Source organism: Stegodyphus dumicola, chromosome 4, assembly GCF_044657685.1.
Source record: "Stegodyphus dumicola isolate Sdum_Otavi_A_Nest chromosome 4, ASM4465768v1".
In the NCBI taxonomy this organism is placed as follows: Eukaryota; Metazoa; Arthropoda; class Arachnida; order Araneae; family Eresidae; genus Stegodyphus; species Stegodyphus dumicola.
Genome location: NC_140771.1, coordinates 11,557,078 through 11,584,234, shown reverse-complemented (window position 1 = coordinate 11,584,234; position 27,157 = coordinate 11,557,078). Strand labels below are relative to the sequence as shown.

The 27,157-nt window shown below is 33.6% G+C and overlaps 2 protein-coding genes across 4 annotated transcripts in view; one reads left to right on the top strand and one right to left on the bottom strand.

The window, feature by feature from the left end:
• The window catches only part of LOC118204566 (neprilysin-2-like), a 124,233-nt gene extending 123,781 nt beyond the window's left edge, over window positions 1-452 (top strand). The window contains exon 20 of the mRNA XM_035376876.2: window positions 289-452. Within this exon, the coding sequence (XP_035232767.1) occupies window positions 289-382 (94 nt within the window). The 3' untranslated portion in view covers window positions 383-452. The remainder of the gene's footprint in view (window positions 1-288) is intronic.
• A 1,660-nt stretch (window positions 453-2,112) lies between these two features.
• Window positions 2,113-27,157, bottom strand: part of LOC118204575 (clotting factor C-like) — an 88,397-nt gene continuing 63,352 nt past the window's right edge. The window contains exons 12-16 of one of the 3 annotated variants that reach the window (XM_085814557.1): window positions 22,481-22,714; window positions 19,894-20,130; window positions 8,929-9,188; window positions 6,464-6,631; window positions 2,113-3,501 (exon numbers count right to left, since the gene is read on the bottom strand). In XM_085814557.1, the coding sequence (XP_085670683.1) occupies window positions 3,151-3,501; window positions 6,464-6,631; window positions 8,929-9,188; window positions 19,894-20,130; window positions 22,481-22,714 (1,250 nt within the window). In that variant the 3' untranslated portion in view covers window positions 2,113-3,150. The remainder of the gene's footprint in view (window positions 3,502-6,463; window positions 6,632-8,928; window positions 9,189-19,893; window positions 20,131-22,480; window positions 22,715-27,157) is intronic. The other 2 variants (XM_085814555.1, XM_085814556.1) reach the window with 2 other exon arrangements.

The window sequence follows — 27,157 nt, the reverse complement described above, 5'->3', positions numbered from 1 at the left end:
TGAAATTCTGCAAACACTATTCTTCAGCTATCAAGAAGGAAACAAAAATCCTGGAATGTTAAAACTAATCACAAAAATTCGGCAAGAAGTAAAATAAAATACTCATTTATATTAATGAATAAAGCGAAATGATTGTTTATAAATTCCTGGTAATATCTTAATCAATAAATCAAACCGATAATTTATCAGTTCTCATTCATATTATGGTACTCATAAGGAATTTTTACACAAGCAAGCAAATAAATTGTTCATAAGAGAAAATCTAAAATATATTTTGTTTTCTTTCAGGCTGAATGTCGCTGTCTCCAATTCAAAAGCTTTTGCAGAAGCTTTTAAATGTAATTCGATATTATCTTCTAAGCAGTGTCAATTTTGGACATAATTTTCTTCTTCCTTAAGCCATTTTTGTAAAATTCCATTTTTTAATAAAAGTATACACTAAAATAGAGAAATCATCAATAAAATCTTGGTTTCTATTGTGCCACAAGGTTTTTCCAAACAGGTCAGAGGGAACATGAGTTCAGACGAAGTACGACTCCGCAATGGCGTTCATATCCATCTTTCTCCAAGCCTTTAATTGATACTTCGCTGACAACTTTTAAAGAAACTCTATGTAAAATACAACAAGTCATTGCATTAAAAATTTAAAATGTACTTTAAATTACTCTAATCACATTCTCATATAAAACAAGAAGTCTACGGAATGTATGATTTCGGCTAAAAGATTACACATTCCTTTTCCTAAGTCCGAGATAAGGTGAAACATTGTTTCCATAAATCACAAAAACAAGTTGTTTTGAACATGCGATTTAATAAACTAACTTTTTTCTGAACTATTTGAAAATTTTACGTTTGATACGCGAGTTTAAAGTTAAGAAAAACACCGCTTTCTTTCTTGCGTGTTTTTATATTTTAATATTTCTTTAAGAAAATTTTACTTTTGTTAGTCACACCATCAAACTGCTAAAATTAGATCTGTGACTTTCAGTAATACACTATCATAATATGTCCCGTCTTAATTACGATTAGCTATGAAAATGTGTTACCGACTTCTAAACACACGTTCTGGTAATAAATTGTAAGCTGAAATTAGGATGAACAGGAAAGTAGTTTTAACTTAAAATAACTTGTTAAAAACTTAAGATAAACCTTACAAGCACGGAAATACATTATAACCGCTAGTAATCTTCAAGAATTTGGTTTCCATTCTTCATAACTGCTTACAAATATGTGTTCAGATGCTCTTAAATTTTTTCTAAAACATATGTGTTTCTAGACTTTGAATCTCTCCTTCTAATCATTATTAGAGTCATCTGAATGTCTCAAGTGTCTCCTCTAACCAAAGAAACTGTATTTCGAGACAAGAACTCTACATTTAAGCTGTTTTCTTTTCTCTTTTAGAAATAATAACAATACTGTGAATAATAAAAGGTTTTTCTACAATTTAACCAGATATTTTAACCAGACTTACATTTATCATAAATTTTGATGCAGAAAGAGACTCATAAAAGAATATATTGTGTGACCTCAGCTTATATTTCATTGTAAAGATTAAAATCATATGAAACGTGAAGAGATTGAAAATGGTGTTTAGACCAAGTTTAAAAACATTATATTGATTTCGAAGCTGTAGATATTACTGAATTCTACTGATTGAAAACTCGTTTACTTGTCCCCTCTTCTGACAAAAAGTTGCTTAGTTACTACTGGAATTTCTTCACATCCAGAATAAAGTTCAAAATAACAACTTTTTTTTATTATTATAATTATTTATTGCTGCAAAAGTTTCGGGCTAAGCAAGAACATTGCTATCCGTGCGTTTGAGGTAACCATGTTAGAGATATCGAATAGGTAAACTGTATTTGGAAGAAAAAAGTGTACTAGTTCTTTAATTTATAAATCAATATACATATTAATTATAGTGACAATATTAAATTATGTAACGTACTTTTTTATCACATAAGTTTACTTCGAATGACAAAGTTCGTTATTCAGCACTAGAGGATTTTTTATTGTATTACGAAAGTGTAATCGAGAGACAATTGATATTGTTTACTATGAATTATGTATGAATGTTTAACAAAACACGTAACTAAAAACTAGTAACAGGTTTAATCATTATCCAATAAATAATATACAAAAGCACTAAGTATTCTGATAATTATGATCACATATTATAGATTATATTGATGACATATTATGAAATAATGATCACATATTATGAAATAGGTATGATCACATATTGTGAAATAATTAAAATCACATATCATGAACCATTAATAATTAATAATTATATATTATAATAAATATGATCACATATTATGAAATATGTATGGTCACATATTGTGAAATAATTAAAATCACATATCATAACACCATTAATAATTAATAATTATATATTCAAATAAATATGATCACATATTTTGAAATATGTATTTATACGAAATTCGAATAAAGGACTAGAAAGATTTAAAAAACTGTTCTTCAAATAAAATTTAAGGGGCTTTTCTGTGTAGTAACAAAAAGAAGAAATAGAAATTCATAGCCGTTACTTAAATACATAATTACATATTAAATTATTTATAATTATACGTTAAAAATATTTCATGCACTATTGAAATTACATCAAATGATTAATTTATAAACTCTGCCGAAAAGTGCTATTCTTAAATTTGAATTAAACTAAATTGTAAAATGAGTTCAATTCAAATTCTGATCAAAAAAGCTATAGCTGTTAATATAGTTAAGAAATATTTAAAGCTGCGGAAGAGGTATGACTGAAAAAATAAATGATTTTTTTTAACTTATAATTTGGTTTAAGATAATACATCACACTCGAAATGACATCAGTCTGAAGATGATTTTTTTAATCATTAACTTCGATTTCTTGTTTGATTAACATGGTTATTGACTTACGTACAGTACATACTATACAACTAAGTGTATATTTAATCGTTATCTTTAAAATAGCATATAGTATAGTAATAATAATTTAAAATGTTATTTATGATTAGAAATGTCTGCATGAGTTTGAACGAATAATCTGTGCTCTATACATTAATAATGCCCATTTTACACAGTTACTCATAAATAATATCTCGCATGTGTCAAGGAATATGAAATTTGTTTGAGTCTTAGTAATAGCTTTCTTTAAGAAGCCATCTGTCTAATTATCCAGGGTAAAAACTCTGAAACCCTTGTGAATACTGTATATCTACCAGGCAATCCGCATTGTCCACTTACACCGAAACTCACAAGTCCTTCAATAATGTACCTTGTGCTTCTTCCGTCATAAAATACCATTGGAGATCCACTGTCTCCTGTACAGACACTTGAACGACCTTCTTCGAATCCTGCGCAGAACATGCCATTTCGGATCTGTACAGGAAGATTTTGATTTGCATAGGCGTCCATACAAGCATCATTGGAAAGTACGGGCAGATTAGCCATTAAAAGCTCATCAGAGGGAAGGAATTTTTCGGTAAGTCCCCAACCTGTCACCTGAAAATAAAAACATGGCAGCTTACTTAATTTTTAACAAAATCAAATTACAGCAAACTACTTTCAGAACACTCTATTTTTAAGATTACTTTTCCTGTCTGATGTCAAAGCAGCAAAATATAACAAGAAAGATCTTTTGACGTTTGCTTCAACGTTTAATTTTTTTGAACAGTGAGACGAATCAAATATAAACAAGATAGTTTGATAATTTGAAATTTAAGGAATTAATAGTAAATAAAAAGAGTTATTGCTCTCAATGTTAAATCTAGAAATGAATTGCCAAGTGTACTTAGAGAGTTACTTGGCAGCATACTTAGATTAAAATGATGTTTCATCAAATCAAATGCCTTTTCAGTTTGTTTGACGTCTACACTGAAATCTCTCATCATAATAACAGGAACATCTACATCTACAATAAACTCTTCATTGATCAATAATGTAGTCATAGAATATTTCATCAATGCGCTAAACAAGAACTTTTTCAAATCTCATGAATTGACAGTTGGATAAACATGTACGAATGCTAGGATAAATCTTGGCTGTCCATTAACAGTTATCCATCAACCATCAACCATACAAATCATACAACAACCGTACAAATCCATCAATCATGCAAATATCCATCAACCATACAAATATCGCCTGCTTCTGGATCCTGAATTCTCTTACGCTGCTTAACAGTGAATTCTGCTGGTACAGAATCTGCTACACTCGACAAATTTCTATAAATCGCAATACCACTAGCTTGGCAAAATAAAATAAAATACAGCAAATACCACAACACATCAAGTGTCTGCGCGCAACTGTCTACCAGACGAAATTGCCACTCACACGCGGTCGCGCATGCGCACGGAGCTCTGACTTCACCAAAATTTCCCTATTTTTAAAGAGTTACTATGCGTATATCCTTTGTCCTATTTTGTGTGTTTGCTAATGTGCTCTTTCACCTGTATAATGATTTAGATTGATTGTACCATTAGTAGTTGATATAAACATTCGCGCGCAACTCAAATAGAGTCTTAATTTTTAATCGTTGAATTGCATTCGACAGCGGTCAAAATGGATATTTTCGTTGGGATATGCTGCCTGAAACTTTTCGCGATTACAATACAAGGAAGTAAAAAGTGAACAAATAAATAAGTAAAATAGCAAAATTTTCATTTATCGGTAATGATATTTTCAGTATTATTAATTGCAAAATAATGGAGTTTATTATCACAAAACAACACCCTCCCCGGAACAAAAACTCATAATATTAATTCTGGAGATCTTGTACGTCGATGTCCATTGGGAAACGTTCTGTTTTGGACACGTAATTGCTCCTTCTTAATTGAAACAAAGACCACGTGAAAAGCTGCACCAATCTCGTTGAAATTATGATTATTTGAAGTCTACTTTAAATCGTTATAAGTTGTTAGTTTCATTAGTTAAAATGTTATATGTGAATTCATTAAACAGCCTTGTACGTAACATTTTACTGCATTTTGTATGCAACATAATCTCATCAGATCTTGCATACTAATTATAAGAATTTCATCGGATAACATTTACATGCTAAACACACGTTTTATATATATATATATATATATACAGAGGCTGTTCACAAATTTTTTAGACGATGTATATTGTATTCACAAAACTAAATTACATAAAATTCTTGTGTTTTAAATGTTCTATTTGACATCCCTTATTCTGAACTATCTTTCGACACCGCAATTTCCAGGATAATAATGCCTTTTGAAGTGGCAGAAGAGGTATTCTATCCCATTCCTCCCGAACAGCTTTCTAGAGTCCTGTTAGGGTTTGGGGACAACGTTTGGACAATGCAGTTTTTAAAAGTCCGAAAGCACAAAAATCCATAGGTGACACATCGGAAGATTAAGTAGGGATATCAGTGAAGGGTATGGCCTTGATACCAGTTGTTTGTTCCATTTCTTTTCGGAAATTTACAGTGCATTTTGATGTGTGACTGCTAGCTTTGTCCTGATGGAGTCTCACAGTGGGTAAAGCGATGTTATTTCATTCAGAAAAATTGGAGATAAAATATGTTTCTGATAGTATCTGGAGTTAATCTTGACATTTTTTTGCACTCTCTTTATTTTTAACTTGCCATTATAAGAAAAACCAGCAACAATCATGAATCCCTTAGAAAACCTTTCTTTCGATTCTTTGAACCACGTACTTAAATTTTTTTCTCCCCTTTTATGATAATAAATGGCTCCTTTTTTTTTTTTTTTTTTTTTTTTTTTTTTGTTACAGTCATTTAAATACACCCATGCTTCATCTATTGTGACAATTGTTTTCCATTTTTCTTTGGATAAGTGTTTCTCATACAGAATTCTGCAGCGTGTCCTGCGTCGAGCGATATGCTTTGGAAGAAGACGATGCACATTGCGTTTTTTCGCTTTCTTAAGATTTAAATCAACGTTTATCATTTTATTTACAGTGGACACCGAGCATTTTAATGATTTTGCAACTGTCCTTTGACTAGGGGGATTTTCTTTTAACATTAAAACGTACCTTTAATAAACGTACCTTAAAATAGTCGAAGATGTCCGTTTTTTCCTTGGATACTTGTTTGGAATTTTTGTCCCACTTGAGGCTCCAATTTGACGCTTTTTCCTTTCTTGTTGATGATATTAATTACCTATCGACGAGATATCAGAAAAACCATGACTCTCACATCGTTTTTGGATAACGGAGTATGCATATTTCTCTTCGGAAAGAGGATAAATGTAGCCTTCGAACCACTGCTTTGTCAAATTCGCCATTTTGAATTAAAACAAAACTTTCAAGCCACAGACGATAATTTTGACTTTTTAAAACATAGTACAATTGCAATTACTTCTTTTCCAGCAAACGATGTTTTATTATAGCTTACCAAAATAGTCTAAAAAATGTGCGACCAGCCTCTGTATTAATACTACAGTATCTGAAAAAATACGTAATGAAAAATACTTACAAATCCTCTTTTTCCACTAACTAAATTAGCTGCTGTACTTTCCGGTGTAGGAAGGCAGATAGGCTGGATTCTGTCCGTAAAAGCAATGCTGGGATTAAATCTTATAACTGCAATGTCCGAGTCATAAGTCTCATTATCGTAGTTAGGATGAATGATTACTTGGGTACTCTACACAGATTAAAAATAGGATTCTCGCTTTATTTAGTTGAAATGAATTTACATGGTTAAAACTTAGAAAATTATATTAAGTGCTACATTAAAAAATAAATTATAGCATTAAAATATAATATTATATGCGGAAAAAACATAAAATATTATAAAAATATTTTAATAACTGTTATTATAATTACAAATAATGTTTGTATGTCATATAGTAATGATAACCTCAATGATATAAAATTTTTGCTGAAACGTTTACAATAGTCTTGCTTTGTTATAGCAGATTAGTTGACGTATTCTAATTAAACATGATGGCATATGATGAATTGAGTTTAATATGAATAATGTCTCCCTTTGCAGTCAGTCCTACAGTTTCAGTTTAATTAAAGCTGGGGTAAAAAAAGAAGAAACTCTTTGTTTATGTTCTCACTACTTCTGTTAGTTGATCAAAATCCTTCTTAGTTAATTTGCAGTTGCAGTCTTCTTAGTTAATTAAATTAATAATCGTTTGTTTGCATTTTGATGTATTTTATTTTTCATTTAAATAAGTATCTTTTTGAAGTCTTAATTAATTTTTATAATGTGTTGGATGTGTTTGAAATAAACTAGGGCCAAGTAACAGGCAGCTTCTAGTTTTGGATGGTTGATTCATCCCGTTAATAGATGCAACAGTAATCATTATGAATCCTAAGTATAAAAGTATTATGAATCTTAAGTAATCATGCTCGATATCATCATTTGACGCATACATGGAGCTGCAGGCATATATTTAGCACTCAGAAAGGTAAAACTCACTACACTAGAACGGGCAATGTCTTTTCTGTATCACAGGTAACAGCAGCGACTGTGCACTGGAAATATGTCTATTACAAAAAAAAATTGATGCCTCATAGAAAATGCAAGCTTCTATAAATGTTGCTAAAAAGAGCATTGACTCAAGGTTAGTAATTGTAAAAAAAAAGTAAAAGCTTACATTCAGTTACATCGCAGTTCACTTTGGGTATTGCTCATGTTATCTTTTATAGCTCTACACATTGTACGCCGATGAAGCTTGCGATTAAACTATATTATCTTGGTCCTCAACCCATTCAATCAATTTTACTAATGACAAAGGTAATGCCTGGATGAAAGAACAGCATCTACAGGACCGCTACAAAAAGAAACGGTGCCCGTAACTGGATGAACCATGTTCTTCCTGTTTCCAAATACGTATGGCTTCGTGAAAATGGGAGTATGTGAAAATATCTTTGGTCCTCAACCAATTGAATCAATTTTACTAATGGCAAAGGTAATACTTGGATCAAAAAACAGCATCTACAGAACCACTGTAAAAAGAAACGGTGTGCTTAAATGGGTGAATCAAATTTTCCTGTTTCCATGTCCGTATGGTTTCGTGAAAAGATGAGTATGTGAAAATACCTTCGTAATGAATGCTTTGGGCAAAGCACATTAAGAAGCCACGTCTCTTTGATCAAATATACCAGAGTTCAATGAATAATTCGTTCTTTGATTATCATTAGGAAGAGCTGTACTAAAATAGTTCCATGCAGACATTTCTTAGGGATGGGGACTTGGAAATGCAACACTGCGAACTTCATTTGCTTCTGCAAGTTTTAATTTGTTCTGTCGCTTTTCTCAAGCTGGGCAGGACATCTAAGCCAGAACAGCAAAAACGATCAACGAAAAGGAAATACCACAAATGAAAGATCTCGTTATGATTGTCATAATTTCTTCTTTACTGGCGAAAAGAAATGATTTGCCTGATGGAGAAAAGAACCCGTTCCAATCTTCCTAGAATCCATAGAAAATTTTTATGTAAACATTATCTATTAAGATTAAACTGATATTAATTTTACGTTTCAAATCAGTTAGCAAGATTAGTTAGCTATCCTATAATCATGAATCTTGGAGAAGAATTCGAGATTAATAAATGAAATGGAGAATTAAGAATTCTGCTGTAATCAAAAGAGTTCACCTAATAACACACTTCAAGTTACTTTAAACTTCTGAAGATCTGAACAAATGCAAATGAAAAACTCGATATTATAACTAAACGTGAAAAAAAATCTCAAAAAATATTTTAAGCATGCCATTTACAATTTCTCACTTTAAATTTCCTTGGCTTGATTTAGAGTTTTTAGAATATTCATTATACATGCAAGGTATGAAAGCAAATTTTGATACTCATGATACTAAATAAAGACCTTGTATAACAGTAGTCAGTAATGTTTCAAGTTATATTTGTATTACATCTTTGAATTTGCTGAGGAAGGTTTTAATATCGTACTCATTGGGGACTAACTCACCGTTCTGTTGACAACTTCAGGATCATCTTCACTATTTCTGCGATAGTATTTGCCGAAGTACAGAATGAATCGCCTTGAGCTATCCAAACAGTGGGCTGCTGTTAGAACTGTTCTTCTATTTAACAGAGCGCCCCCGCAAATTAACAGAGGAGCACCATTCCTTTCAGCCGCAACAGCTACCGTCCAGGGCCATTCTCCTGCAACTGTCTTTGTACCGTGGAGGATGCGACGAGTAGTTTCTAGAAAATTACGCCCACAGTCTGAAAATAAAAGTAAATCTAAATGCAGCGTTTACAATGTACAGAATTAAATAAAAGTATTAGGGGTATTGAATGGTATCTAGTTCCAGATTATTTTCAATAATCACAGAAGGCTTTTTTATTTTTAATTTTGTTAAAATTATGGTTATTAAGCTACATAAAGGTTTCTAAAACTTCCAAAATTTCCTTTTAGGAAATCTCTAGCTTAAATCTTTCAGTTAATTATAATATTCTGATCTAGGCAATTAAACTTTGCATCAGAAATCTTTTCGTATAAAAGAGAGGCGATTTTGTTCCCAGTAACTTACAAAGTCACTCCAAATGCTTGAATTCCAAATTAAGTCTACGAAATTATTGGTACCAGGTGTGCTATTAGTCTCAAACCTGAATTTTCTGTCTGTTTCACTTTTCAAATGTTATCGACATGTATTATTTTTTAAGAAATAATGTGATAAATATATATAAAAAAGTTTGATAATTCTTAAAGCTTTCTGAGTAATTATAAAGATATCGATATATCCAGTCAGGATTATCCTTGATATCAGTTGCCATATCACATCAGATAAAGCAGCCTTTATTACTGACAGGCTGAAATACACCAGAGCTCCAAAGAGCACTAGAGACATCATCCCAATGATACACACTCGGTTAATAACATTTAAAGTTTAATTAAAGTTTTTGCAGATGATATTATCTCTAGGACGAAAAATAAGAAGGATGCAGCTGGCAAATCAACAGGGAGTAAACGAAATGTCCACTCGACCTCATGGACTTCATTAAAAAGCGTAATGCAGCTGGAAGAAAATATCAGCGAACTAAAAACCTAAACCTAACCTAAACCTATCAGCGAACTAAACAAATAAGCAAGCCAAACTCGACTGGTCTAATTATATCGTTTCTCTTTCAGCTGATCACAACTCTCCGTGGAGAGCTCTGTCTCGATATAAGAAATGCAACAACTCCATTCCACCACTTATAGACCTCCAAAGGATCCACTAAGTCGAAACTGAGAAAGCAGAACTTTTAACACAGCAAATGGAGTCTCAGTTCTCCACGAGCAATATCATTGACGCAACAGCAGAACGTTCAGTTTCCGTTTTCCTCTCCTACCCCCACATTCTCAGTCACAGACAATATTACTGCAGTCTCACTGTCAGTATTAAGAATCCTCGAGACAAAAAATCCCTGGGATTAATAGAATCAAGAATGAGATGATTAAAAAACTTCCGCCCTTAAAGAACGTCTACTTAAGTCGATTTTCATGCTAATCAAGATCATAAACATTGTTTTTCAGAGTTAATCTTATGCTAAAAATTCCACCAGAATCTTAGAGACCAATTAGTCTATCAGCTTCCTTAAGTTAGATCTCTAAAGCTGTAATACTAGATAGAATTGATTCATTTATGAACAAAAATAATATCCTTCTCCCTAACCAGTTTGCTTTCTGATGCGAGCTTTCTACTTCACACCGCTGGTGCAAAGTTTGGGAGTATATTTCAAATGAAATACGGAATAAGAACACTACTATAGGACTCTTTCTAGATATAGCAAAAGCTTTTGGTAGCGTCTGGCTGGACGCACTTATGTACAACATGCACAGCTTCGGTTTCCCTGGTTACATCAGAAGCATTAATAAATCCTACCTAATTGGTAGATACTTTGCAAGTTTGCATTTCTAATACACATTCTATACTTCGTGCTATTCAAGACTTCATTGCAAGGGGTTCTCTCCTCAGGTGCACGTTATATAACATTTATGTGAAACACATTCCACTGACACCAAACAACACACTAGCAATGTACGCCGATGATACAGCGATTCTTGCACAAGATACATTTCTAGGGATAGAGCATGCAACATTTACAAAATCACATACATGAACGCACTTACGGCTTGGCTAATCAAGGGCAAAATATAAATAAATCCTGGAAGGTCACCTGTTCGAAAGGAGAAGAAAGAGAAACTGGAATCTACATTTTTATGGGAATACTTTCGCGTAGAATAAGCAAGTTCCTTTTTTTGGGGTGATCCTCGCTAATACTTTCAGATGGACACCATACACTACACCTATTATTCAGAAATTTCGAAAGCGTAAAGCTAGCCGCTTTCCCCTAGCCTAGCCGCTTGCTTGAAACAGCCTTATACAGTTCCAACATGGCCTTGAACAACATGCTAACAACTCGTTTGCAAAACCATTTTGCGTCCTATGTTATGATATACTTGCCGTGTCTAGGCGTATTTATGTCCTGCCACCGAGAAGCAACTAGAGAATCAAATTTGCAACACTCCACGATAAGTGTTGAGCAACAAAATCCATGAATAGCTCAACACGGTTCAAATCTGAAGTAGTTAGGCTAAACAATTTAATGAAAATTTATGGAAATCTTTTTTAATTGACAATAAATGCATTAATGCATTTGATTACAATGCATATGATTTAAATAATGCAAAAAGGCAGGATAATTCTAAATGAGCATATTATTTAAGGATAGTAACATTAGTTTGTCTTGCTTGCCTTCTATGAATGTTTACTGTTCAGTTATGAATTTTCGTCTCCTAGCCTAAGGAACATTTTATGAATATTCTTTTGGACATTTTACGGAGTTCTAGCAACGAACATTCTTTTAACAGACATAATTCGGAACGGCAGTTTTATTTATTCGACAGGGATAGTGTGCACGTAGACAGGAACAGTGTGCACTAAATCGTGGACGTCGCACCATTCTACTCCGATGGAAAAAAAAAGACATCTGATATAAAAACACTTTTAATTTCCCTTCTCCGGTTTGTTGCTATTTGTCGAAATGTCAGATATTAAATTTTTACTTTAGATTTAATCTGCTTGTTATCGATTAACAAATGAAATTATTTAAGAGCAATAAATGCAGTTCTTTATCTTTCTTATTAATTATCAGCTAGACCAGCGAAGTTACATTAGATGGGATTATTAAAAGTATTATATACTTTTTTAATAGTTACTATATTAGGCGACTGGCTGAGCCAGCAGCTATTTATTTGAAAAGTGGAACGGGCAACAAAAGAGATTTGCACAAAATTTAGGTTGAACAATAACAGCTATTCTTGGCTAAATATATATGGCAACGTTTAAAACTCGAGAATTTTAAAGGTATGCTTTTTTAAAAAATTTGGGATTTGCTTCTGAATTTTATAAGGCATAAGTGTGAAAAGGTGGTGTTTAATATTAAAGTTAACAGTCAAAATATGTTGTGTCAACAGAAGTGAATCCAAGAGCAGATAGATGAAGAGCGAGTTCAAAAAGAGCACAAAATCTATATCAAACTCTTTGGTGCGACGTTAAAATCTAAATCCCCTCAGATTTCTTTCCTTTTTTTTAGTAATTCATTTAGTTATTTGCCTTATTGGACGAATGAACATGCTGTTGATGCCATTGTCTTGAGGAGTCGGATACCTTCAAAAAGTCAAAATCAAATGAATTTAAGCATTTACAGAAATTTGTATCACACTATCCTTACATAATCCAACACTGGCGAAGTTAACCGTCATTATCAAAACAAGATGTAAGTCTATTGCTATGCACTTTAGGTTTAGAAGAAGTTCCTTGAATACGCACCACGAGTTTCTTAATCACATGAATTGATCCCAGTTTTGATATTTGCAGCTCGATGAAGCTTAGGGTTCCACAACCAGACTAGATCTCCCTTTTTGAATTCGCTCTTCATCGTCTTGGTATCACATCTCACCCGAAAGTTTCATCATCCGAAAGTTGAGCTGAGTGCATTCACTGCCGAAGCGATGAATGTCTTCTAAACGATCTGCAGATCTTCTAGATAGTGCTCAGGCGAAAAAGGCATGCCCGGCGGCAGTGCGAAGAGCATGTCACACAGCAGACAAAGATTACGGCCAAAAATCATTTGCGATGTACACCCAGTGCTGTCTTCAATGACATATTGATACACCAGCAGGATTAAGAACACTTTCTGATTTCAATCCTGCTGGTTCCAGGATAAGAATCCAGGATTCCAATCCAGGATACGAACAGAGAATTATGAGTCAATATTGTTCATTTAAATTTCGCCGTCATGCTATCTCACTGTGGATGTGAAGGAGAGAGAGACTTCTCCCTATCGAAAATTCTACATTTTCCTTTAAATATGACAGATATGAATTTTAATCCTTAATCAGAATGAATAAGAAGAGGCCTATTAAATCGTGAAAACTATTTTTCTACTAAGACTTCTGCAACGGTTGACGCTACTTTAACAGGGATGGCATAAGATCTCGGCCACCTGTTAAAGTAAGCTGCGACAACTAAAATGCAGTTGTTATGCTTACAAATCCAGATCGATCCTTTCGAACGCTAATTCTACATCACATCGCTGTAATCCTTTTCGTGCATGTGATGCGGCTCTTTTCGCCCACTACGTGTATCACAGGATTTACCCCCGTTTTTGCATCTGCTTTAGTCTTGCCCTAGAAGAAATATTCACAGATTTTATGGTGTGTCTTCATAATACTAAAATGACTTGCAGTATGGCTACTGTAATGCACTGACAGAACTACGGACTCTAGATCTCGGTAAGATAATTTGTCATTTCAAAGCCGTCAACTTCGTTTTTGTGAACTCCATCTCGCAGGGGCAGACAATATCATAAATCTCAGTATCTTTCTATTGTCGGCAAAGGTATTAGATAGAATCATTAACTGGTTAAATGAGCACAAACTAATCAAATCAGACTCCCAAACAATAGTAATGCTAATATTTCCAGGCAAAATGCTCAAGCGTACCTCTTATGCCCGTCTACAAGACATGAATATACAAGTAGTCAGGCAACTTAAGTATCTGGGTGCCATCATGGATGCTGTAGGCACTAATGTACACCAATCTAAGAGACAAATGGCGCTAGCTACGCATCTAACTGAGTATTTAACTATGAATATAAATCCACATCCAAATTTCTATAAGTGGTGGTTCAGTTATGATTCTATGATCAAAGTACTCAATATAGTTTTAAAAGGGATTTATTAAAATACTAAACAAATTAATCTAATCTAATTTTACATCTCATCAGCAGCGTTTAAGCTGCCTCAAACGAATCGAAAGTCAAGTTCTGACTGTTGCCATTACGAGGCAGAGAAAAGTTTCTAATCAAACCGGAACATCGGCAGAGAAAGGTTTCTAATCAAACCGGAAGATCCCGGCCCCCGTTAAACGATTGTCCAACATCATTTGGAAATGGGAGTGGACTGATATTACAGACGGCTCGACGAAAGATTCCATTTGAAGTCCTGAGGTCTACGACTCTTACTAGTCCATCTGGACCAGGAAAGGTCTCTAGTGCGAGCTAGTGTCCACTTCATGGGTGTCTTCTTTTTATCCTTATAACAAGACTAGTTGTCCTGCCTTGAGATTAGATTTCACTTGATTCCATTTTGAATGGGTCTGCAAATGATTAAGATAGTCCCCGCTCCAACGGTTCCAGAAACTAATTCTAAGTTTTTGAATTAAGGTCCATTAGAAGATAAGGACAAAGAATCTACAGAATAATTTGGTTCTGGTATCGACAAAAGTAGAGCTTCCATCAGGAAATGACCTGGAGTCAAAGGCTGATGATCCGTTGAATCAGAGGAAATAGGTGACAGAGGTTGAGAGTTCAAACAAGCTTCTATTTGTGTAATTAATGTATACAGCTCTTCAAAGTTGTAATGTTGCGCGCTCCCAACCTGCACGCAACAATAGTGGTGACTGCTATGAACTGGAAATTACACAAAGTCTTGAGAAGGGTTTAAATCCCTTTTTATTCAACTTTAGAAATTACAGATGCGTGCTCTTGACGCTCACAAACTACGCCGACCCGGCGGTAAAATAAAAATAAGAAACTAAAAATGAATAATAACAAGTGACTACCTACGAGGCTCTCTAAAACGTAACTAACCTAACCGCGTTCTAAGATACCGCTGACAATTCAGCAAACTTCTGAATATTAGGTTGGAAGATTTAACTATCTGCCGAGGTAAGCACACAGGCCGAAACGCGTGGTTCTTCAATTTCTAACTAGCCACCTCCACGCTCGTGAAGCAAGAAAGCACACTTTCGAACTCGTTTCCCTTCTATTTAACTCAGATTACTTCCGCTGACAATTTTGAATACTTTGCACGTTCTACTAAAATTTACATACTCTGGCATTGGCAATTCCAGGGGAAAGTAAGGCTTGACAGGAAAGATAGTTTAAACTTAGAATAAATGTTAGTTAAAATAAATATAAACCCTACAAAATTTAAAACTGTTGTTTTCGCGACCTTTGTCAAAATTATCTTCATTAACTTTATATTAGCCTTCCATATTCCGCCAAATGCGGAGAAGAAGGAGGAATAAATTTCCATATTCTACCTTCTTCGGAGCTAAAGCGTTGAATAGGATCCGATCTACAAATTCTAAGGAATTTATCAAGAATATTCTTTGTTCTCTTGAAATTCGCAGTATTATCACTTGAAACAATGGATGGTTTGGATCGCCTGGCAATAAACCTTCTAAGACATGCTATAAATGCTTCAATAGACATATCCGATACTATTTCTAAACGAATAGCCTTTGTACTTAAGCTGGACCTGCAAAGTTCAGTCCTATTTTTTCGAATGGTATAGTTATTACAACTCTACCTCTAGGTAAGTCTCCCATCATTTTGGTTTGTGGTTTGGTTTCTTGTCCGAAAGCAAGTAATGCATTTATTTATAATATGTCTAATTCTATCTTCTTCGGAAGGTATCCAGGATAATTGTCTAATAAGAGAAAGTGTTGTTTGAACTCCCAAATGAAAAGATCTTTTTATGATAATAATGAGTAATTCAGTGAAATGATGTCTTTGGGGTAAAAGAAGTTGCTGTTTCTGGACTTCTAAAAGATTGGAGAGACTCAATCTCCCACCAACTTGTAAAAGTTTTATTTTCATGAAGAAATACATTTAAGGATAAAACCTTACTATTACTTGGAACTGATCGTTTCGACTGCAGAAACTTAATTTCAGGTTGAAATTCAGAATGTTGTACACATTTGACTAGCACCTTTGTTGCATTCTGTAATTCGGAAGCACTCAAAATCTTTCTGTCCTTAATGGTGGATTAGTTCTACAGTTGTTCACAAACCGTAAACACCATGCAATAGATCTAATCAATTTGCTAAATGATGAATACCTTTTAATGAATTCGTTCTCAACGGAATTTTCACCTATAACTGTTGAGTTCACCACAGCTCCCTTTTGAAGTTCAAGCTCTTCATTATCTTTGAAATTTTCTACTGATTCTGCAAGTTTAGGTCACGAATCGATGCTCTGAAATAGCCACTTAGATCCATGTCACCACATGTCACTATTTCGTAGTTCAGCTAACGTTATTCCTTTCGTGGAATTTGTCTTCGTTCCTCTGGTGAGCCGGATTTTTATCTCCAGGGCAGAACACCATGACCAGGACCCTCGTTCCGGAGTAGTGAAACTGCCATACAAGGTTGAAAAATCCGAGCCACGGTGGACCCCTCAGTGACGGCGCAGGCCCCACAGTCCCTGCCCGGGTTTATTCACAGGCTTGGCAGGACGAAGAAGAAGAAAATCACTATGATGAGAAAAAATGCTATGACTACCATTGCTTCGGGGCACCACTCCCTCAGCGCCGTTCGTCGCTTGGTGCCCTGCCTTACCATGTCAGTCCCCGTCACTGGGACTCTGAGGGCTGAACATCCATCGAGAAGGCCACTTATATCTACGAACCATATAGCTCCACCACAGCCGAAGGAACAGACACGACAGTACCAGTACTGTCCCTGCCAAGCCTGAACCTACCTGAGCACAATACTCGGGTTCTAGTTCATGAAGACTGTTTGTATACCCTCGTGGTTGAGACTGCCTAGGTACAGATCCTAACCAGTACTTCCCAGGAATTCTCCTGAGGCAACCCCCGGGGGGTATCTCCAGGGCAATAATTCCAGTACTCGGGTGATGTTTTCTCTCGTATTTCCATTACTCGATGTTGGCTGAATGGCTTCCCTTTATTTAAATCTCCCGTTGTCCAATGTAAGTCATAGAAGGGTCTGACAAAAAATATACATTCATCTGGAGCTTTTTCTCTGTTCTTTCACGTTTGAGGCTAATCATGCTCCGATGAGTGCCCCCATCACCTCTAGTCTTGCTAGGGACAGCTTCTTCAGTGGAGCTGCTCTGGTTTTGGAAATGACAAAACTACTTCCTATTTCACTGTCTTTCGTGACGTATCGCAGGTATATCACAGCTCCATATGCCTTATGACTCGCGTCAGTAAAGCAATGCATTTGGATATCTCTCAATTCAGACTTCTTGTATTTCGAGAGTAATGTCGCGGAATGTTTAAATCCTGAATCGCTGACAGTTCATTAGACCACTTTTTCATTCTGTTTTCAAAGTCCAATGGTAGCGGATCATCCCAATCTATCCCAAGTTGCCAAATTTCCTGCATTAGTATTTTTGCCCTAATAGTGAATGAACTTACAAATCCAATGGGATTGCAGTAATAGTGAATGAACTTACAAATCCAATGGGATCGCAAAGCTTTTCAATGGTTTTAAGTACTTTCTCTTTTTGTCATTAGCTTTATTTACCCTTGAGCTTGTTTAGTTAGATTTTGTGAGTCTATCTTCAAAAGATTTTCCTTGTAATACCATTTATATACCAATACCTTCTGTTTCAGAACTTTCTGGATTTCACCATTTTCGTATTCGTCAAAACCTTCCTGCAGATTCGTACAATTTGTTTTCCATTTTCGCATGTTAAAACAAGCAGCCTTCAATATATATCTACTATCTTAATGTATGAGTTTAGCTTCGTTTTCGTCTTCATCCCCACCTATTAAATCGATTAATTTCTTCAGCTATACCCACTTTTAAATGTTGTTGTTGTATAACTGAGTGATACTACTGATGAAGCAGTGGATCATTTCTCAGCCTTTTAACCAGTTTATTAAAGCGAGCTTCTGCATTTAAGTAATTCGTTTTTAACTCAGACGAATTTTCATTCCAAAGAAATTTAACCTCGTAACCTCTTTTCTTTAAATTTGATAGTACTGTTAAAAATTCTCTAAAATGTCATTATCTATTTTAGTATTTCCTTCCCTTGTTCAATTCCCCAAACTACTTTAACTGTATTGAAATCAATTTATCGTCAACAATAATGTCCATGTTTAACAATTTACCTTTAGAATCAGTCCGGCCTTGAAGGCATCATCCAAATATTGTTTCAAAATCTATAAGTTTATTTTTAAAACGTTTAAGTCTGCCTGTTATTAATTGATGATAGTAATCTACTCCGATCAAAACAGCAATGTTTTTGTCACTCTATTCATAACAACCAGCTAACTGCAATCCTATTATATTTGATGATTGGAATGTCTTTTACAATCCAATTTAATCTGAATCGTTTTATTCCTCATGATATGAATTCCTTTCCGAATTCACAGCTTTGATTTTCTATTCATTTTGCGAGAGTTTCACAATTTCTGAAACATTGAAATAATATTTTTCCTCAAAATTCTTAAAGGTTATATGAATAAAGAGGTTATCATATATGGCTAAAGTTCCTGCTAGATGGGATTCTTCTGAGAGACGAGATTCTGGTAGCACTGGTTTAAACGGGAGAATTCCTAGAAAAAAGAGCCCCGCTGGAGGTGATTCTTCCTTGGTGGCGCTCACTCACTGCCTAGTTACGGAAGCAATGTTGCGGCTACACGGGATTTTTTCAAACCTCACCGAAAACATCTCGGGTCACGGATAGAGACAACCAACTAGACGAAAGTTCTGCTTCTGAAGGATCACGTGATCTCAATTTGAAAGATAATCGATTACTGTTTGGGGTTCAAATCTTTGTAGTAAGTAAGAATGGTAACCTAGCTACGTGTGTTTCCTGGAACCGTGCGGGTCTTAGAATTGTCCCTTTCGACGTCCGAAGTCCCGCGTAGCCGAAACTCATAATGTGATTGAGACCTAAAAGTTTTAAAATATGTGATGATATGTCCTACACATGCGTGATTATTATCAAACTCTTATTAATACAGTTTCATATAATATGTAAAACAAATATAAAAGAAAAATATTTTATTGAAGCCCATATCTACATTTTAAACAAAAATCTTCTTATCCAATGTTTAATGAATTATTAAGTCACAAAGTTATCTATTTAAATTAATTGTAAAAATTGAGAATTAATAAGGAGGTTTATAATTATGACATTAAATATTATTGTTGAGATCAGTTATGAAAAGTAAAACTTATTTATGTTAGAATTCTAGTTGGAACAGTTTAAAAAATCATCAATTCACAAGAAAGGATTGCCCAAAGCGAACACCTGTTAGTTTGAAAGTATCAGTAGGAAAAAAAAAATTTTAAAAACCCTATGCTTGAAACGCTGATATGACCGCAGTGACTTAAATGAAATTATCATTTCAGAATCCTTATTTTATGCATGAGGCTTGCTTCAACTAATTACATTTCACAAGAATCTTTTGATTTCGATTGCTAAAATAAAGGTAACTATCCTTTGTTGATTCCAGTTGCTAAAATAAAGTCTGTGAAATCTCAACGAATATTACTATGAATTAGGTAATAAATGCTTAGATGTTGACTTTGGATCTTAGACCTCCTCTCATATTTCTTGCTATAATTATTCCTGGTATTACTTCGGAACAAAAAGTGTGGCGTTTAAAAGGTACCTCCAAAGCAGGAAGGAGGGTCCGCAGACCAAAATCCAGTGTCTTCACATAGCAGAGTAGATGCTCCTCGCAGAAGAAATCCTTCTTCGCAGGAATATCTGATGCGAGTTCCTTCTGGATATTCTGGATCAGTCAATTCTTCTGGTCTTTGGCGTGCGTCTAGATCAGAGAACATAACCGCACGTCCATTGGAAATTGGGCCAGGATTTTCACAGTATACCAATTCACCATCGGAACCTGAAATATTCAATTCCATATCACAAAATAATAGGCAACAGCGCAAAAACTCAGAATTATCACTGAAGACAAAGCATTTTACTTAAAAGCATTTTAGACAAAGCATTAACTACCATGCATTTGTATTTACTGTTTTGCATATCAATGGATTTGAAAATATAGTTTGTTAAGACACATATTTCTGAGTTTTGCTTTTACAGTGTCTCAAATATGTCTCAAATTGCTTTTACAGGGTCTGTTTCTTTAAATATTAAAGTTAGTTAGACAAGAACTTTCATTTCAAGGCTTGACTTCTAAAATAAGAGTCCTGAAGCTCTATCGAAGATCGTCAGCAGATAAAGATAAATAAATGAATTTACAAAAAATAAAATTAACAATGGGTAGTTGTATTTAAATAAAATTAAACTGAGATAAATAAAAGATTGGTAAGTTATTCAAATTAATGATATGAAATACATGTGATACACACATATATATAACCATAGAGAGAAAGAGAAAAAAAGACTCAAATAAGTGAAATTCAATAGCAATAAATTTCAACATAAATATACAAAATAAAAACTAAAGAAATGTGAAATATCAATGAAGCCAAACTGGCAATCCTTGGCTTCTGATATGAATCTAACGGTTCTGATTAGTGTTTCGAAATTTTTACCTTGTTTACGGTGTTCTTTCTTCATTTTTTGTAGATTCTATTTCTAATTATAGATTTTAATAAAAAATTTTAAATTTTAATCTTACATAGCGTAAACCTGATTCACTATTTAATTTATTCAAATTTGGAATTTTCTTCAATTGGCTGTGTTTACTATTTTTCACTAACGGATTGCTATTTCGTCCTCTAAGTAAGTTTTTATTCAAATTCAGTGAAAAGGTCTAATTTTATTTTTTTACTTGATATGACATTGAATTTACCTTACGTCGAGGAGGACTTCAAAATTTTTGGATGAACTGTTACCAAGTAAAAAACTTTAGAATGGATCAATCAGTTGATTTTGGATATAGAAACGCAACGGTTTACAGTGGAAGGGAAATTACAATTGAGTCTGATGTATCCTCCTCTTGATAACGTTACATCAGATTTAATTGAGTTCCTCTTTTTTATTTATTTTTCTGGTTTTGGTATATTTTTAGGTTTTTATAATGCTTAGGTTTTAATTTCATATTTATTTAGTTTTTATTTTGCATATTTATAGGATCTTTTGAAATTTATCGGTATTGAATTTCACTTATTTGAGTTTTTGTGTAAAACGGGTTCTAAATGTCTTACCTTTCGCTACACTGATCAATTATCAGTATAGACAAAACGTAAGACTGATAATTATCAGTATAGACAAAAAGTATTCATCAGTATAGACAAAAAGACGTACGTGTACGTGCCTATACTGATCAATTTTCAGCAGCATATTTCGCAAAAATACTTTAAATAATCATGTTTTTATAAAAAATATTTTTTGATATTATATATATATATATATATATATATATATATATATATAATAAATTAAATTATAATAAATGTATCATAAAATTTAAATGAAGCAAACAAAAAGTGAGTATATTAACGATAGTAAGAGATGTTACGAAGGATTAAAAAAAAGAGAAGGAAAATGTCTTGAGCAATTTTTTTTTTTGGTTCATTAAATAAGTCATTTAAAACGTGACTGGATGGGTATGTTTTGTAAATATTCTACCTTTTGAAGGTATTGAATTTCGATATGAGAATTTTTTTATTCTTAAATACTGAGTATCTCTCACGTATTTTGCTAAGAAAGTTAACATATATTCAGTAGTTAATATCACTATTAGTTTCACCAAGTGTGAAAAACGTTGCATTGTAAGATATTTATGCACCAAAGTGCCAAACGTAGGCTGAATCACTTAGATTATAATAAAGAACGTGAGAGTTATCTGTCTATAGTAAGAGATGTCTTCGTGGCGGGATATAAAAAAACTATTTGGTATTCATTTAGACATGGAAAAAAGAATGAAATTTACTGTGAAGGTAACAATGTAGTCAAGTCGTGTTATTTGTAGTTTAGACAATAAATATGTCTGGAACATATTGAATCTAACTTAAAATGCTAATGAATAAAAGATAGAAAAACAGAAGATACAAATCATTTTGTTACACAGGTACAGTACATTTCTACGATAGAGCTGTTATTACTTTAAGCAAAATGCTTCAATAGAATTACGTTTTGAATACTTGACAATTATCAAATGATTAAAACTGAAATTATATTAATTATTTTAGTTTATGATGCAAGTATCCATTCTTTAAATAATAACTACATTAAATCTATATTGATTCAAACGCTATCGAATGTAACTTTATTTTTAAACTAACCTGATGAACGAGGTATCTGCTCACATGTTGGAGCGGAAGAAGACCATTCTCCAGTCAGTAAACAGAACAGAAATTCTTCCCCTTGTAATTCGTAACCATCTTTGCAGGAATAACTGAGCTGGCTGCCTTGGGGAAAAGTATTTGTTCGGCGATCCACAGATACAGGAATCTCTCGTTCCCCATTAGGATCTGTCCCAGGATCGGGGCAGAAAACTAAATCAGATCTGGGGCTCTCTGTAAAATAGAAATTGTCATAAAAACGTGTTTATGCAACAATATACAGGATCTGTCCTAGGATTGGGGCAGAAAACTAAGTCTGACCTGGGGCTTTTTGTAAAATAGGAATTGTCATGAAAACGTGTCTATGCAACAATATACAGGATCTGTCCTAGGTTTGGGCCAGAAAACTAAATCAGATCCGGGGCTCTCTGTAAAATAGGAATTGTCGTGAAAAACCTGTCCATACAACAATATACAGGATCTGTCCTAGGATTGGGGCAGAAAACTAAATCAGATCCGGGGGTGTCCGCCGATAACATCGTGGCAAAATCATCGCGGACGAAAACGTCGCGGAGAAAACAACGCAAGGAGAAAACGTCGTGCTACAAAACATCGTGGGAGAAAACATCGCAGTTCTAAAACATCGTGGAACAAAACATCGTCGTCGAAAATAAAGCGGTTCAAAAACTTCGCAGTTTAAAAACATCGTCGTCGAAAATATCGCGGTAAAAAATAAAGTGTCTACAAATCATCGCATGACGATAACATCGCAGACATACTTTTTTAAGGTTTTAATAATTGTAAATGGATATTCCCGTAATGATTTGTGAGCGCAAGATGTAAAAAAGGATAATTTTTACTTTCACATTTTTTAAATAACTAATAAATTTTTGCTGATAAAGTAAGAAGGAAATTTAAGCATAAATAATTAAATGCAACTTATAGCTTATACTTTTCATGAAAAATTACCAGTAAAAGCATTACAAAAATTATTTATTCATGGCCTTTGTTAGTTAACTATGTCGGTTTAAAATTCCATTAAGTGCTATAAGTTGCATTAATTTTCTATGCTTAAGTTTCCTTCTTATTTTCTCAGCAAAAATTTATTAGTTAATAAAAAAATATGAAAGTAAAAATTATCCTTCTTTCCATCTTGCGCTCACAAATCATTATGGGAATATCCATTTACAGTTATTAAAGAATGTCTCCGAAAAGCATGTCTGAAAAAAGCATATCTGCGATGTTATCGTCATGCGATGATTTGTAGATACTTTATTTTTTACCACGATATTTTCGACGACGATGTTTTTAAACTGCGAAGTTTTTGAACAGCTTTATTTTCGACGACGATGTTTTGTACCACGATGTTTTAGAACTGCGATGTTTTCTCGTTGCGATGTTATCTCCCACGATGTTTTGTAGCACGACTTTTTCGCCTTGCGTTGTTTTCTCCGCGACGTTTTCGTCCGCGATGTTTTTGCCGCGATGTTTTCGGCTGTAACCGATCCGGGGCTCTCTGTAAAATAGAAATTGTCATGAAGGCGTGTTTATGCAACAATATACAGGATCTGTCCCAGGATCGGGGCAGAAAACTAAATTAGATCCGGGGCTCGCTGTAAAAGTGGAATTATCGTGAAAACATGTGTATGCAATAATATATACTGGGAATTTGCATAACCGAATAATCCTTAAAAGATTGAACAGAAAGGAAAGTAAATTAGGAATTTTAAGGCTCGATTCACAGCACAGCAAAATGTTTTTAAAAAGCCCATTTTGAAATAACATGCAGTGAGTATTGCATCATTTAAAATAAGCCATACTCTAGTAAAAAACGAAGGCCTTTTTTTTTTGACGCAAAATTTATAGAAAAAACTTTCTGAGAAATGTTAGATTAATTTTTTTAATGATTTTAAAAACAAGACAATTTATTTGTCTTTATTTTTTGTCTGCTGCGAATAGAGATCTATATTTGTCTCGAAGTAGTTGGATGCAGCGAACTGAGATCAAAAAATTGAAAATATAGGAGCACAATTACATAATGACATTAATGAATGTTCTGGCTTGCTTCATCAGACATTAATGAATGTTCCGACAGATATAAGTTATACGGCACAATCGCGTATTTTTATTCGTATGTTTATTTAAGGATTAAATATCTAACTAAGAATTGTTGGGTATGATTTCTTTGAAAAGAATAACTACCAGTTTAAATACATTCAGCTGTTTTTGAAACTTCCTCACTACCACTTAGTAAATTAGTTTCAATAACAACAAATGGAATCGAAGCAGTGACAGGTTGTAAAGAAGAATTTGTAATTTTATGCCAAAACGATGATAAACCTTTAACATTTTTAACTACCACTTCATAATTCACCAAGAAATATAACTATCAAAAGATTATATAAATGAAATAATGGATACAGGGGTCAAAACTGTTAATTCCATTCGGGAAAAATTGAAGGAAGTTTCCTCAAATGGTGTTCCTACCAACTGCAACATGCCGAAAGATAGTCGTCACTATTATTACATATCGATGTAAAGTGGCTAAGTAGAAGTAAATTTCTGGAATTATTTCGTGATTTATTAATTTATAAATATTCTTGGAAGAGCAAAGATGTGCAAATTGAAAGGATAAAAGTAGGATAGCGTTTCTTAAAGATTTTATCATCGAATTACTAGAATTGTAAAGAAAAAGCAAGAAAATAATAGAAATGATCATTAGTGCATATAAAGCAAAATCTAATATGCTAATATATAATAAATTATTTTGCAGTTATAACACTGTAAAGTTTGTTGAAGAAATTTAAAAGTTGATTAAAGACTTCAAATTTCACGATTCAAATATTTTAAAGATCAGATTTCACGATTTTAAAAAAGTTAAATTTATTGTGTAGTACCTGTATTTTCCTTTAAAAAGGGTGTAAAAAACATTATGGGAAATATTTCTAACACATTCAGTAGTAAAAAATGGCATTAGAAAACAAAATTATAGCACTCCAACTGATCTCAAACTCGTCTATCGAGAAAATGGCTCCAAATCATCAAATTTATCAAACATATCTATTCCTCTTTTGGATCTACATACTTATGTTAATTAGTGTTTTCCTACGGAAATTAGTAAATAAGGAGCAATATTTAGCTCGCGGAGGCTAAATATTGTTCCTTATTTACTAATTTCCGTGCTGAAGATTCATTACCATTATCTTTGTCTGGATATACATAAAATGACGAACACATGGTTGGAACCCAAATGTAGACTCACCATTAATGATAAGATTATAAAATAAAATTTAATCTGTCAACAAATGTCATTAATCAAGTATCATGCTGGTTAAATAATTCCTACCTTTTTGTCAGTTATTGGTATACAAAATACAAATTAGAATTCAGTGTTAAACGTCAAGATTTTAGTAGGTACACATTTACATTTAAACGTTACTACACATTTAAAACAAATTGATGATATACATACAGAATGTTGGCCACCTCTGTACTAGAGGAAAACTTTCAACGAGAAATTGCTTCTTATCATGAAACTACTTATTATCTTTAGATTTAGTAAGTAAAGCTTAATGCTATCAAAAGCTCCAGAACCTTATTTCATGTGTTTCGATATTTTGTCCCTAATATATTCCATTCATTTTTTACACGAATTTAAAATTAAAATCTTCATAATAACTGTTAGTTGCTTCTATTGAAGCAGCAAAAAATTAGATTGTTTGCGGTAAATCACTCATTAGTTGTCTTCCTTTGAAGGAATGCATTCGTGGACAGAAAGTGCCTCCTCTTCACAGTAATTTTCGGAAAAAAAAAATCTGATGTGGACATCACATGACTTCCTTGAATGCTTATTAAATTATTGACAATTTTTGTTACACTTCGTTTAAACTCATTTTGATTGAAAGTGAGATACAATGTTCCAATTAAAAGTGCCCTTTTGAAAGCGTACTACTGACTGCAATAAAAAAAAAAACATACAAAAAGGTGCGCAGTTAAAAGTTACAACAGTCCCTTATACAAAATTTCAACATTCTACTGCTAATCGTTTTTGATAATATACGTATATACGTATATACGTACGTATGTATCTAAGTACAGACGTCAGACCGAAGTAGTAAAAAAGCCCAAATACAAAACTTCAACAACTTACGTCTAACCATTTTTGAGCAATGCGACATATGTACATATATATCTCAAGATGGAGCATGTCAAATCAGATATTTCCATTAAAATCTGAAAACCCAAGTGTTCCGCGATTACAGCACATCGTCCAAATGACGCATAAAATACACAGATCCTATGGAGGTAGCTTGTTTAGTCCCTTTGAACCAAAATTGAAGTGAACTACCCTCCATTTGGTCCCATCAGCGGCCGAGCGGTAAAGACGCTGAACACTGGTAGTCCGCTCCGAGGTCCAAATCCCGCGAATGAGCTGGCTGCATGGGCGTTTTCATATTTTCCCCGTGTGTAACGTGTATACGAGCCAGTTTCACTTAGAAATACCTTTACGAAGGCATCGCTTCCCTTAGGCAGATAACTCTCGAGGCTTTGCCATAATCAGGCAAACCAAACCAAACTTTCCATTTGGTCAATTTTAGGCTATACTTTTACATGGTTATTAATGCTAAAAATTTGGAAAAATAGTGATAAATTTAAAATTGAAATTCTGAATAACCA